The sequence below is a fragment of the Arthrobotrys flagrans genome (assembly GCF_004000055.1).
Source record: "Arthrobotrys flagrans strain CBS H-5679 chromosome Unknown unitig_15, whole genome shotgun sequence".
Taxonomy (NCBI): Eukaryota; Fungi; Ascomycota; class Orbiliomycetes; order Orbiliales; family Orbiliaceae; genus Arthrobotrys; species Arthrobotrys flagrans.
This window is the reverse complement of record NW_027137545.1, coordinates 3,320,583-3,332,922: the sequence shown is the minus strand read 5'-3', so window position 1 is coordinate 3,332,922 and position 12,340 is coordinate 3,320,583. Positions and strand designations below refer to the sequence as shown.

General features: G+C 46.4%; 4 protein-coding genes across 6 annotated transcripts; 2 read left to right on the top strand and 2 right to left on the bottom strand.

The window, feature by feature from the left end:
• Window positions 1-3,665: 3,665 nt before the first annotated feature.
• Window positions 3,666-4,069, top strand: DFL_000845 (uncharacterized protein; the record flags this gene model as incomplete). The annotated part of the gene is made up of 2 exons (XM_067638187.1): window positions 3,666-3,750; window positions 3,822-4,069. 2 exons carry the CDS (start codon window positions 3,666-3,668, stop codon window positions 4,067-4,069), a joined length of 333 nt encoding a protein of 110 aa, XP_067495401.1.
• Window positions 4,070-4,901: 832 nt separating this feature from the next.
• Window positions 4,902-6,008, top strand: DFL_000844 (uncharacterized protein; the record flags this gene model as incomplete). 3 transcript variants are annotated; one of them, XM_067638174.1, is made up of 2 exons in its annotated part: window positions 4,902-5,349; window positions 5,409-5,425. In XM_067638174.1, 2 exons carry the CDS (start codon window positions 4,902-4,904, stop codon window positions 5,423-5,425), a joined length of 465 nt encoding a protein of 154 aa, XP_067495399.1. The 3 variants fall into 3 exon arrangements, with proteins under 3 accessions (XP_067495399.1, XP_067495400.1, XP_067495398.1); XM_067638175.1 differs by lacking the exon at window positions 5,409-5,425 and having other exon boundaries at window positions 4,902-5,090; window positions 5,150-5,167; XM_067638173.1 differs by having other exon boundaries at window positions 4,902-6,008.
• Window positions 6,009-6,359: 351 nt separating this feature from the next.
• DFL_000843 (uncharacterized protein) lies at window positions 6,360-6,656 on the bottom strand (the record flags this gene model as incomplete). Its single annotated transcript, XM_067638162.1, has 1 exon — window positions 6,360-6,656. The coding sequence occupies one exon, from the start codon at window positions 6,654-6,656 to the stop codon at window positions 6,360-6,362; it is 297 nt and encodes a 98-aa protein (XP_067495397.1).
• A 1,690-nt stretch (window positions 6,657-8,346) lies between these two features.
• DFL_000842 (uncharacterized protein) lies at window positions 8,347-12,081 on the bottom strand (the record flags this gene model as incomplete). Its single annotated transcript, XM_067638150.1, has 8 exons — window positions 8,347-8,990; window positions 9,046-9,108; window positions 9,174-10,356; window positions 10,575-10,718; window positions 11,086-11,658; window positions 11,743-11,796; window positions 11,878-11,988; window positions 12,067-12,081. The coding sequence occupies 8 exons, from the start codon at window positions 12,079-12,081 to the stop codon at window positions 8,347-8,349; spliced, it is 2,787 nt and encodes a 928-aa protein (XP_067495396.1).
• Window positions 12,082-12,340: the final 259 nt, after the last annotated feature.

The following is a 12,340-nucleotide window of genomic DNA, read 5'->3' as shown; positions in this document are numbered from 1 at the left end:
TGTTGGTTCTCTGGCCAGCTTTACGTTCCTTGCCAAAGTCGGAGGGCCAAGATCAGTCTTATTTCCATGACGCTGAGTCGTGATAGTGAAATGATGACAAAATCTGTGAACATAAAATTGCCGTGATTGTTCTAATTCATCTGAGACATTACACCATCTTGGTGCAACTTAGTGGGATATTCGAGTACTTTATAACCAATATTTTCGACTGAATGACGCCTCTATCGTGCTGTGAATTTTAGTATCTTGTTGAATTTCTGGTTCCCGAGCATCTATTGGTGGCTAGTGAAAGTGGATTGACACTGGGCATATGCGTCTCGCCTCCCTTGGTTTCGGGATTCTTCAATTCATCACAGTGCGAATTCGAATTCCGTATAACCCCACGGAAAAGGCCAGAGCGGTGTTGACGATGATTATTCGAGAACAGTTATGCAGTATTTCGATAGAGTAATGACTACGCCACGCTATTTTCCATGGTTGAGGTCCGATATTGCAGATGCGAAACAACGCAATGCTACCACGATGATATGAGGGGTCGTTCTCGAAGAATAGTTGACCCACAGCCAGCGATGCTGGATTCCTATTTACCTTCCTGTTCCTGAAAGAAGGTCCTAGAGCTCGTCTACGGGTCGGAAATAGATTCAAGATCGAATAGGATGCCTTGAGCATACCGCCCTTAGGACCTGAACCTTTAGCCTCGGCCTCCGACTCGCCAGTAGGAAAGATCGGGGGACATATCGAAGGTTTTCGCAACGGCAGCTGAAAGGTCTCCTTGGAATCCCCAACTTCGTGATATCATTAAGGGGGAGGGAAAACTTTCGATTCGGACCCTTTCCAATTCCACTTTCTAACATCTTTTGCCCTAGACCCCATGCATCGCCTTCCGCAGTGTATCTCCAATCTGTTTCTCACAATTCTAACGCCATATCTTAGCATCACGATTCACTGCGATATTTTCCTTTCGAATTCATGTCCGATGACCGGATTACACAACCTCTACCCGCCCTTACATCCATGCAGCTTGGATTTTCGTTTCAACTATCACCTCAAGTCATTTTTTTTTGTTCTGGAACTCTTTTACAGAACCATTTTAGCTCGGTATCACATTTAATCAAAATAGAGCGCTCGGGCGAAACTTCTCCCTGCCTTAAATGCGGTGTAACAGCTGCCTTGCCTCGAAAACAACTACATCGTCCGATATAGATGTTGCTGCTGGGCCCGTTTTCCATATAACTTCACGGACGGGAACGAAAACGGATTGATTTTGTCCGAACATCAGCTGACTGACATCTTAAGAGCGATAGTACCCGTCCTAATCGATCGATAATTCACGAGGATGACTGAAGTCCCTTGCTGAAGACGGCGACGAGGTGGATCCGGGTAAATCACGAGATCGATGCTTTCCGATGGAGGATCATGCGACGTCGCCGGAAGGTTTGATTCACATGGGCAGGTTTTTATAGATGCAGTTAGCACCATTGCACTAGAATGTTGGCCTGCGGCGGTCTGAAGTCGAGGCTCAAGGCTGGGGGCAAAGTAAAGGCTATGTTTTCGTGCAGCAAAGGGAGGATTCAACAGCTCCTCGCAGCCGATATGCTGGATCAAAATATACGATTTCATCGAAAATAGAGGATTTGCTGCATCTCCTAGTCGAGATCTCCTACATGTAGTGCAGCATGTAGTGCAGCATGCATTGCATTGTAGTCTCCAAATCTTTAATCTAACATCACGAAACTCTGGCAAAAGATGTGTTGTTCATGTTGCACACACAAAACCGTCACAATCTTGGCACTCGGTCGGGACCTCAATCATGCAATCTAGAGAATAAAATCCGAAATTTGGCCGAGTCTGATCGAATTTTACGATTCCCGTGCCTAGAATCCCCTTCCCGATGTTCATAAAACCAATCTCGGCCATGCTCGGTTCCAATATTATCGCGGCCATCGATTCGGCGAGCTCGATCGAAAACACCAAGATATCTCTCGATGCAATACATCCAGTTCGGAACACTCGAAAAATAATAATGCAACCTTGCATCTGTGTGGCCAAGGCTTGTGTGGCCAAGGCTTCTTGATTGCTGCCTGCGTTTTCACACCTGAGTTCGGAATAGGACCGCCTTTGGGTTTTTCTAGCATTGCCGTTCGCGGTATTCGTCTACTCTGTCTGCGGTGTCAAGGATCTCTTCTGCCCTGCTTTCCAATCCGGAATTGCTGGTGATCCAACAATGCTGACTCTTCGGGCTCAACGTTCTGTAGACGGCCGCACGTCTCCGCCCCGATTGCAGAGCTGACGAAGCTGTCTCGACAAGGCCACAGACAAGGGTGCGGTCGGTGCGTACTGTCCGATAATGCTATACTTTTGTAGATCGTATCGGCAAGGCTTTGGTCGAAATTAGCTTTACTCAGCTATTTCCCGCTAAATGCCGTGGGCCAGACCTGGTAGGCTGCCATTCCTAATCTCCTAGCACCGATTTCACCACCCGGCCGGCCAAGCGAACAGACCACTCTGAGCCCAAACGACAAGGGAAGCTCCCTTGTATGTACTGTGTAATGTGGTTGTTCAGTCGTTCGTGGCTGTTCTCGGGCCGTAGCTTATCAAATCGCAGGAACGGGTCGGGCAAGGAATATGACTCTGGAGATTGGCAGCATGAGTGTATCAATTCGCCTTACGTCCGAATTTGAGGCTTATGATAGTCATGCTGATATATCTTATAACTGCCCTAAGTGTATCCTAGATGCCCAGTTTCAAATTCAAAGAGCTCGATCCTGATACAAGACACCAAGTTATAAATTCCCTCCCAAGGAGCTCTAACAGTAATCAATAATCCGATTTACATACGTTACACCCACGAAGAAACCTATAAAGCCCATCACAGAACTCTAGAGTTTTCCTAATCTTCGAAGCTTTTGCACCCAAATCTCCAAAATCTCAACAGTCACAACAGACCCTGTGTCATTGATCAGCGATTCCTGCCGTCCTTGCCCTTGATTGTTCTCTCTATTGTCAAACAGCCAAGGACCATATATATTTGCCCCCCTCGGCTTCTATTTTATACGCCGGACCAGGCATAGAAACAGGGAATCATAGCGAACTAGTTGACGCTAGTCCTGTTATATCTGCGTATAATTCAGACACACCCAGATTTTACGGTTCCCGGGCCCACCGTATCCCCTCTGAGGAAATAGCGGCAAGGAGGTAAGGATAAGCCCACCAAATGGCATTTCAGAGAGATTTCCCATCTTCAGAAACACCGAATTGTTAATGCCCCTTGGCCGAGATTTCAGATTATCCCTCAAATACCAAGGCCTCTCTGACGTCGGTCAAAAAATATACCTGGCTACCAAGTTTTTTTTTTTTTTTTTAAATACACACGGCTTTCCCTCAAATTCTGCAGCCAACATACTTCCAAGGAAAAAAAAAAAAAGCATTTTACACTATTATATTATACCATCGTGGCATCCTATTTCTCGTTCATTCATAACTCGAAAACACAACCTGGATCGCGGCGAAGAGTTTATTCTTCGCAAAGAAATTTTTGAATTGAAGCACAGAAACCTTCTATTTTCAGAAACCATACATTCTGTAGACTCCGCAGCTACTATCGAACTTGGAGAGCTCGCTTAGTGCCCAAACCAGCAATCATTCCTCCTAAAACGCTCCACAAGATGCTTCATTCAGAGACAACACACGAGCCACCCGGATACGAGCGAGACGCTCGAGTGGTTCATACCATGCAAAGAGCTCTGGAAGGTAATAATGAAAACCACTATTTAAATATATTCAATTTCATTCATTCATCGTAGCTAACATATTCATCATAGATCTCTGCTTGGAATGGAACATCCCATCTCCAAAATACAGATATAGCAAAAGAGCAAGCGTTGGCTACGGCTATATTACCGGCCTCCACGCAACAGTTCTAGTCAACGAAGTTGAATACTCGTCGCCGCTAGCCAGCACAGGTTGGCACCCTGGCTGGGGCTCCTACAACGATGCCCGAGAGGCAGTTGCCGGCGAAGTCTTAAGAGTTCTCGGTGTCATTCCAGATGAATCCGAGTACGACGACTAGATTTGCCCACACCATTTACAGCACATCTCCAAACGATATTTTACTGAAACGATTTTACAATACCCTATTCGTCGATTACTTCAATTGCTTGCCTGGTTGCAGCTTTCGAGTTATTCTTATTCTCCTTCTTTCACTCTAATTCTCTGGAAATTTTTTTTGATACCAAAATTGCCTCTACATCTTTATTTCATAATTTTACAATTATACGAGAAACGGATTAACGAGCGTTTCCTTTTGTCATTAGCATTGGGTGTTAACTGTCTGTACTTTTTTTTTGTCCTCATTCGAGCTTTCCTATGTTGAAGATATCTACAAAACAGGGGGTCAAAGGCATTGGCGTTTTCGGTTACAAGGCGGCCAGGCTGCACGATGAAGACAGCCTGCAGTTGTAGTATTACTTTGGTTCTATTCTTGTATCATAACATATTATTCTAAAAGAACTATAATTTTTTTTACACAGCTCGTCTCTTTCGTCATGACATTCGTCCTTTAATATCATACCTGACGTAGTTCCTTCTGTAAACTCTTTAGCCCATAAACTCATCGTCCCTGAACCCTTAGTGATGGTCTTATTGATGAGCTGGCGCTGGCATGAGATGACAACACACACTTTCGTGAAATCAACCGCCCAGATATCGTCTTTTGCAAGTCCATGCCGTCGGTTTGACGTCATATTCCATGCCATGGTCACGAACCCCACATGCGCGTATTCCAGGATTGCAAACGAACTCCACCTGGGTAATATTTCCCACGCCATCCAACGTTTCACATTTTTAAATTTTTCTATAGACGGGACGTACGCGAAAGTCGCGGGTCGGAACCGTACCGCACGATGGCAGATCCGGAAGTAGACGACACGCTCAATGAGACTCTTGATGACTCGCTATGGAGTCTTGGTGTTTATGATGCTCACTGTCATCCGACGGATACTATGGACGTTGTCCCTGAGATCCCAAAGCGCAAGATTCGGACGTTGACCATCATGGCGACGAAGGCTGAGGACCAAGAACTTGTTGCGCAGGTAGCACGGAATTATCCTGACCGCGTAGTCCCATCGTTTGGTTGGCATCCATGGTTTAGTCATCGTCTACTGGATGACATGAAGGCGGGCGCCTCTGGTGTCACCATCTCGAAGACGGAGCACTACCGATCCGTTTTGACAAATGAACCGACCGAGGCGTTTATCGAGACTTTGCCAGAGCCGAAGCCGTTGTCGCAATTTATCACCGAAACGAGGAACTACCTGGAAGAGTTTCCATCAGCACTCGTTGGAGAAGTTGGTCTGGATCGAACATTTCGACTTCCTAACCCCGCTTCGCTCATCGGCCCTGACGATAAGAAACTGAGTCCGCATAAAGTCCAGATGGACCACCAGAGGCGTGTTCTGGAAGAGCAGCTGCGGCTCGCCGGAGAAATGGATCGACCGGCCAGCGTCCACGGTGTTAGCGCTCACGGCGTTCTTTTTGATAGTTTTTCATACCTATTCAAGGGTCATGAAAAAGTCGTACGATCGAAAAGGACCCAAAAGCGGGGACCTCATGACTTTGAAGGCGACGAGGATTCAGATGAAGATACAGGACCCAAGCCGTTCCCTCCGAGGATATGTCTACATTCGTTCTCCGCGCCACCCGACTTCATTAAAACTTGGCTAAATCCCAAGATTCCTGCAAAAATCTACTTCAGCTTTTCACAAGTCATAAATGTGGGATATGGTTACGAAAGATTTGCAGAGATGTTGGGGTTAGTACCAGAAGATAGGCTTCTTGTCGAAAGCGACCTGCATATCGCATCAATCGATATGGAACGCCATCTTGCAGGAATCATTCACAGGATTTCCCGTGAGCGCCTTTGGGACCCTCCAAAAACGGTCGAGACAATTGGGAAAAACTGGATTAATTTCGTCTACGGAGAGACGGCATCGAAGGCGCTAGGGCTGTAGTCACCTGGTACGGAATAGGTTTAGGCATCTGCGAATTTACGACATTATGATAACGAACTAGGTATCATGTTTCTTTCTGATAAAAAGTACAGTCTAGCGTACAAAAAAAAAAATGCATCCGGAACGCCGTCATTATACCCCCTTCGGTCTGATAAACCAAAAAGCAAAAGCCATTAGAAAGAAGCATAAATCATGCTTTCCTCCAGCTTTGAATTCCATAACTCCGACGAATGCTTTTAAGCCGCTTTTTTCGCAGAAGCAATAAGTACCCCAGATATTACACTCCGACTACCGACATCTCGGTATTTCCTCCGATATTATTAGCAAGCGGATACTATAGATCTAACTTTCTTAAGCCGCCGGTCCCTCAGCTGCCGCTTCCAATTCCTTTTCAGCCTCCGCCTTACTCGCATCATGATGGTGCTCCCGTGCGGCAAGATATCTAACCCAACCGAACACAAAGATTGCAACCACAATACCGGCTATCGATAACCCGACAGCCATGCCTACTGATTGACCCGTCGAAGGACCAAGGTCTCGCTTGAAGATCCTTTCAGTTGCATGGAGTAATCTGGGAAACGATGCATCGACAGCGAATCTTGCATCTCGTGGCTTATGAGAGATTGATGTGGCTGGTAGCGGCGCCATTGTACGTGATTTCCGTTGTTGTACGGTGTAAACGTGTCGTTGAATCTGGAGAAGGTCCGATGTCTCGCTTGTATTCGTGATATCGTACGACGACGACTGTCTAGGGAATAAGACACGACAGCCGGTAGCCGGAAAAAGTGTATTCTATTATTCCGTTTCTTGTGAATGTTTTTATTTCCCGATCTCGATGGTCTATAGAAACTGTCTAATATTAGATTTTGAAATAAGATCTTTCGGCTCATCTGCACGTCTATGTATCATTGACTTTACTCACGGATCCAAATCTTTAATTTAATCTCCCCAATTTTTCAAGGCCCAATTCCGCCAATCAACATTTATAAACCTTATTTTCGTTCTCGGATACTAAACGAAACTGACCAAAGAAAAAAGGATTTCGAACGGAGAAAACAAAGAAAAGACCGCTGCGCAAGAACTCGGAAGCGATCGAACGGCCCTTTTAAAGTTATCAGGCCACGGAGGGAGGAGGCCTGGATCCAACGATTGGGGAAAAGAAAATTCTCAGCTCATTCCCGCAAGGTGTGCAGAGCTGGGGCTTGCTGTGCGTGCCACTGTGGGCATCGTCATGCATAACAGACGAACCCTCTCTGGTTGCAATCCTTGGCTTTTTCAAGCCTTTGTGATGTGCCATTTGTATGTGCACGCACGTATGCCGGAACTCATCCTCGTCTTCAAACGTGGGAATGCCAATGATTGGGAATAGGCAAATGCACGCAATCGAAGGAGTTTCATTCGTTGAAGCTAGACACACGTGCGGTATACAAGCCGAAAGTACTCGGTTAAGATACCTTGACAAATTGTCAATTGATAGAAAAGACGACACGAAAAGGAAAGAGCTCAAAGAAAGAAAAGTCTGACTCCCTTGCATCCAAAACGCGAAGGTGAACTGGCAGCCGTTTATGGTCCATTTCCTTTAGATAATGCGCAATCGCGAACTCGCAGACTGGAAAAAACGGACCCACAATCAGACTCTTTTGCCTTCGGTCCATGCATGTGTCTACGACCGAAGTAGCTAAACTAGCCTATCGATCCGGGATCACTTTGAGAGGTTTCTGTGATCAACCTTGAGTACCTGAATACTGCCCACATTCTTGGGATGAGTGTATCCACAATTGAACCCCAAAAAGGTTCCGGGGTATCAATTAAGGTTAGACCGAAGCCGAGCTGTGCATCCGAGGACCGGGGAGGTTGGTCCTTGACAGGGGATTGGTCCACGTCGACGGATGGTCACGCCTCAGAGTCAACATCTAGCCCTTTTTTTTCCTGCTGAGAAGAGCGTGGGGTCGATGGATGGCATCGATGGGTATGTGATAGTAGATGCATCTCGTCTTTTCGTTCGAGGGGCTTCACAATTTTTGTAAAACCGAGCACGACGCGCGACAAAATATTTTGTAAGTCGTGGAACGTCAAAATAGATATAAAGTTGTATTGTTCGTGTGTATGATATCATGTTTTCAAGTTGCGAGAATGAGACCGATTAAAAGAATGGCTGACAACTGGCGTATGGTTATAGATGCGGTTTACAAGAGTAATCTATATAATCACGAGGCTTGCGAGATACCTTATAATGCCAGTTTCGAAATACTGAAACTCATAAAGGATTAATTTTCTCTCCAGATTATTAAACATTACAATTACTAGCTTATTGTAAGCAATTGAGATGGCCCCGTACCTAAAGGTTTGAGGGAGTTCCTACAACCATCTCTAATGCCTCAGCAATATACCCGGCAATATACCCTTTGCCGACCCCTAAAATCGAATATAGAGCTGCGAAAAGCAGCCCAGTAAATGCGAAGAAAATCCAAGAAGAATTATCATGCATCGCTCTTCTCAAGTTATTCACCCATCGCGGGCGCCTTTTTGGCACTGTCAACGCTCTCAACGGGTTATCGTATGACAACTCAATCCCTGCTTCAGGCAAATATGCAACCCCGGCTCCAATCCGCTTCCAATACTTTTGCTCGTCCGCCACAAGCGATGATGCCGCCATAGGGTGCGAGCTTTCTACACTGGCCAATGTCCAATCTGTCCAGCGAACCCAAACACCAGAAGGGAAGTCGTCGAGCGGGTTGCTAGAGTAGATATTTGCCTCGCTGACGACACGGCCGTTGTCATAGACTTCAATTGGCTTCTTGGAGATCATGTCGTAGATGTAGATATGTTTGCTGGAGGTAAGGGCAAGATAGGTTCCACAGGCGGAGAATTGGAGGTCGGTGAAGCGGAGCTGGTGGCCATTGTATTTGTCTGTAGGAATGACGGCAATTGGAGTATCGGAGGCGTTATCGCCAGATATACACCAAACGAGGATTTCGCCAGCTATGAAATGAATTTTAGCATCAAACTGGGCCAGGAATGGGATTCTGAGTAATACCTGGACCACCAGAAACAATTAAACTATCAGTGAGAATAAAATCATGACTAAAGGCGGTGGTATCTATTTCCCACAAACCAAGTTAGAAAACTATTTAGTTTTTGGAAAGCGTTGGAGTGAAGTCTTACATGATCCTCGATTCAATGGCAACGGGCCGTTGATGTTCGGAAGCTGGGCAGGCTCGGCTGGTGACACAGCTTTCTTATGTATCTTGATTTCTCGCACAATGTTGCCAGTCATGAGGTCCATGACGACGAAGTATGTGCCCGTGATCTTCCTCATGATAGCGCTGGGATGTCGTGTAATGAGGGCAACTACGTAAGTCGATGTTATATGGAAGTTCTTAACATGCGCAAATCCCCTGTAGTCGTCATCTGGGCGATACCAATCAAAAGATACATCGAATGCCCAGATAGGCTTTGTAACTTCGTTTCCCGTCTTTCTACTGTCATTGGCTTTCAAACACACAAACATAGACCGGCAATTTTCAGCGTTTGAGAGCTCAGATATCTTGTCATCTGGTCCATGGTAGGCGATAGCGACCATGATATCCTTGTGAGAAGTAAACCGGTCGGGCTGCCGGTCCCCAAATAACCAGAACATTGCTGGATTTCCGGTGGTAGGGTCAATCTTCGAAACCACGAAGCCACCTCTCTCCGGTTCTTCCGTTACCATGTAACCAGCGGGAAGCGGGTAGGGGAATAATCTATGCCTTTCTACCCTTCTTGGCCTCCCGCTAGCTTGTCTCGCTCTTTCTTCTCCGGCTTCGAGGAGCCCAGCAGCGACAGCGGTCTTGTCATTGTCGATATTGCGCGCCTCGAAGAGGATATTGCCTTTATCTGCGGGAACTGGCTGCTTGACGCTGTACGATAAGCCCCTACCATTCCCACAGCATGCCATCTCGAAAGTCCGTCTGACGAATCCTTCCTTCGTATCCTTGAGAGAAGGTAACTGCCATGCTACCTTTTTCGCCTTCGGGATGGTAACATCTGACTCATGTGGAAATGGTTTTTGCAATTCTTTCATGAACTTAAAGACCGTTCTCCAGGACCGGCTTTCGAGGAAGCTTGTTCCCGTGAAGAGGACATCGTCAAGTTGGATACTGGGATGCATCCCGTACCTGACAGCCGCGGGCTTCCATATCGCACTGTCGTTTTCGCTGCAGAAGATCGTATGGTGAAATCGCCTAGAAACCAATGCTATGTTGATAAGGGCATTTAGTTGGTCTGTGTCAGCCGCAGCTGCGAAGTTGATGATTTGAAGCCAAATCTCTGGCGGTAGGGTATCCATTGTGGTTGTGTTGAGGAAGCTCTAGTTTGAGGTTCAGGGATGAGCTGGGGCTAGGATAATGTAATACGAGAGTTATGCCTTTGAAGTTTGAAGTTACGGATGCGTCCGCGTTCTTTATATCATCGAACCGACAATGCGAGATGAATGACGTGAATAGATCCCAAATAAGGGACAGCGCGGGACAATGTAGCAGTCACTATGACTATTTTTAAAGAGTTGCTATCGTGTTCCTTGCATACCTCGTTCGACTTTGCAGCTTTGGCTCGCGCTAGCCCCGGCTGCACTTCAGCCCCGTGGTCAAAGAAGACAGAGTTGCAGGTTGGATAAAGAGATTCTAGACCGATGTTGACCTCTAGATCGAAGGCGAAGGAGCTTTGAAACTTCTGGATGACGAATACGGTTACGAAATGGTGAGGTGTCTTTCTATCAATCTCAAGTGATCAACCGGGACAGTCCTGAGCGTAATTAGAGAACAAGTATTGGCGAAAACAACGCAAAAACTACAACATTTTGATTTCGACCCCTAATTTTCAGATGGTCAGCCAGCCAGGTAATAACCACCAGGATATTAGCAACAATACTGATCGAACTAAATATTGGATACGCCCCCATAAAAGCTAACTACAATTGCTTAACACAAAAAACAGATAATGTGTTCTTAGCTGATATTCATAACCACTTGTGACCAATAACCTCATGGTTATACAATTCCACGGGCTTGAGCGCTCTTAATTCAGCGCCACATTAAACCCTATTGGTGGTTTCGACTCGAGGATTCAATCGGTCCAGCCAGCTATGCTTGCGCCCGCTAGGGCTCTCCTTCAATTTTTCTTCTTGCTGGACGTTGACATTGATCTTGGGATTCTCTTTTCCTTTTCTTGTACTGGCACGACGATGGCTCTTCTTTTTCGAAGATAGAGTGTACGCCTTCTCAGCAGCCACTCCGGCCCCAGCCGCAGCAATTCCCGCCGCCGCCCCGGAATGTTCGCCACTCCTAGTAAATCCAATGTGGGAGTTCCCATCGATCTCGAGCGGGTCACCCTCGTAATCGATATGCTCCAATGGTTTTCTAGTTCCTTCCATCGTATATCCCTTCTTCGTAAATTCTTCCATTGTCATCACGGGAAGCACATTCCCTTTGTGGATATACGGCTCATGTTCAATGTGTTCATGGATGGGAACCATAGTGTGAACTACGTGGGGGACCACCCGTTCTCGTTCGATGACTGACTGGATATAGCCGTGAATATGATGGTGAACATGTTCTCCAACAACCAAGTTGGTAGAATTGGTAGCCTCGACGGGAAGAATTTCGCGCTCATCCTTTTACCATGCTGGATGAGGTGTTAGCGGGTAACCAGATCTGGATGCCTAAAAGGCGCCGTGGAAAGGCCCGGTTATACTAACCTGAGTAGCAAGCGCCGCCGCGATTTCTCTGTCTTTCCCATGGTGGGGGGTCCGCTATAATATTGGCATATTCATTAGTCGATCTCTCCGACCTAGAGTTGCAGGGTCTCGACCGGATCCATATGTCGAACTTACGTGCTCAACAGGAACGACAGTATGATGATGTTGCTCCGTTTCTACAATATTTTCTTGAATAGGCTGAAAGTGGACCTGGTGATGATGTTGGTGGATTTCTCGGTCGACTGCCTAAAGTCATTTCAATATACTTAGCGCCCATGGCCCGGTGGCTTCGTCAGTATGAGAAAGTAAGATGTGTATACACACGTGGGTCACTCTCATGCTGCTTTTCCAGCACCCGCTCATGCAGGACGGCAGGCTTTGTTTCCTGCTAGATGTCAACGGAGTGTTTATTCCCGTGGTGCAGGAACTCCGTGACCGCTTGCTTTGCTACCTACATCTTGATCTCGGTGGACGTCGGGAACTTGTTACCATACAAAACCAAAAAGGTAGATGATTGCGAATCGAATTGTGGAGTCACCAACGGATGCCGGTAGGTTCGATTAAGGTTTAATTATTTCCGTGAAGTTTTAGTTATTAT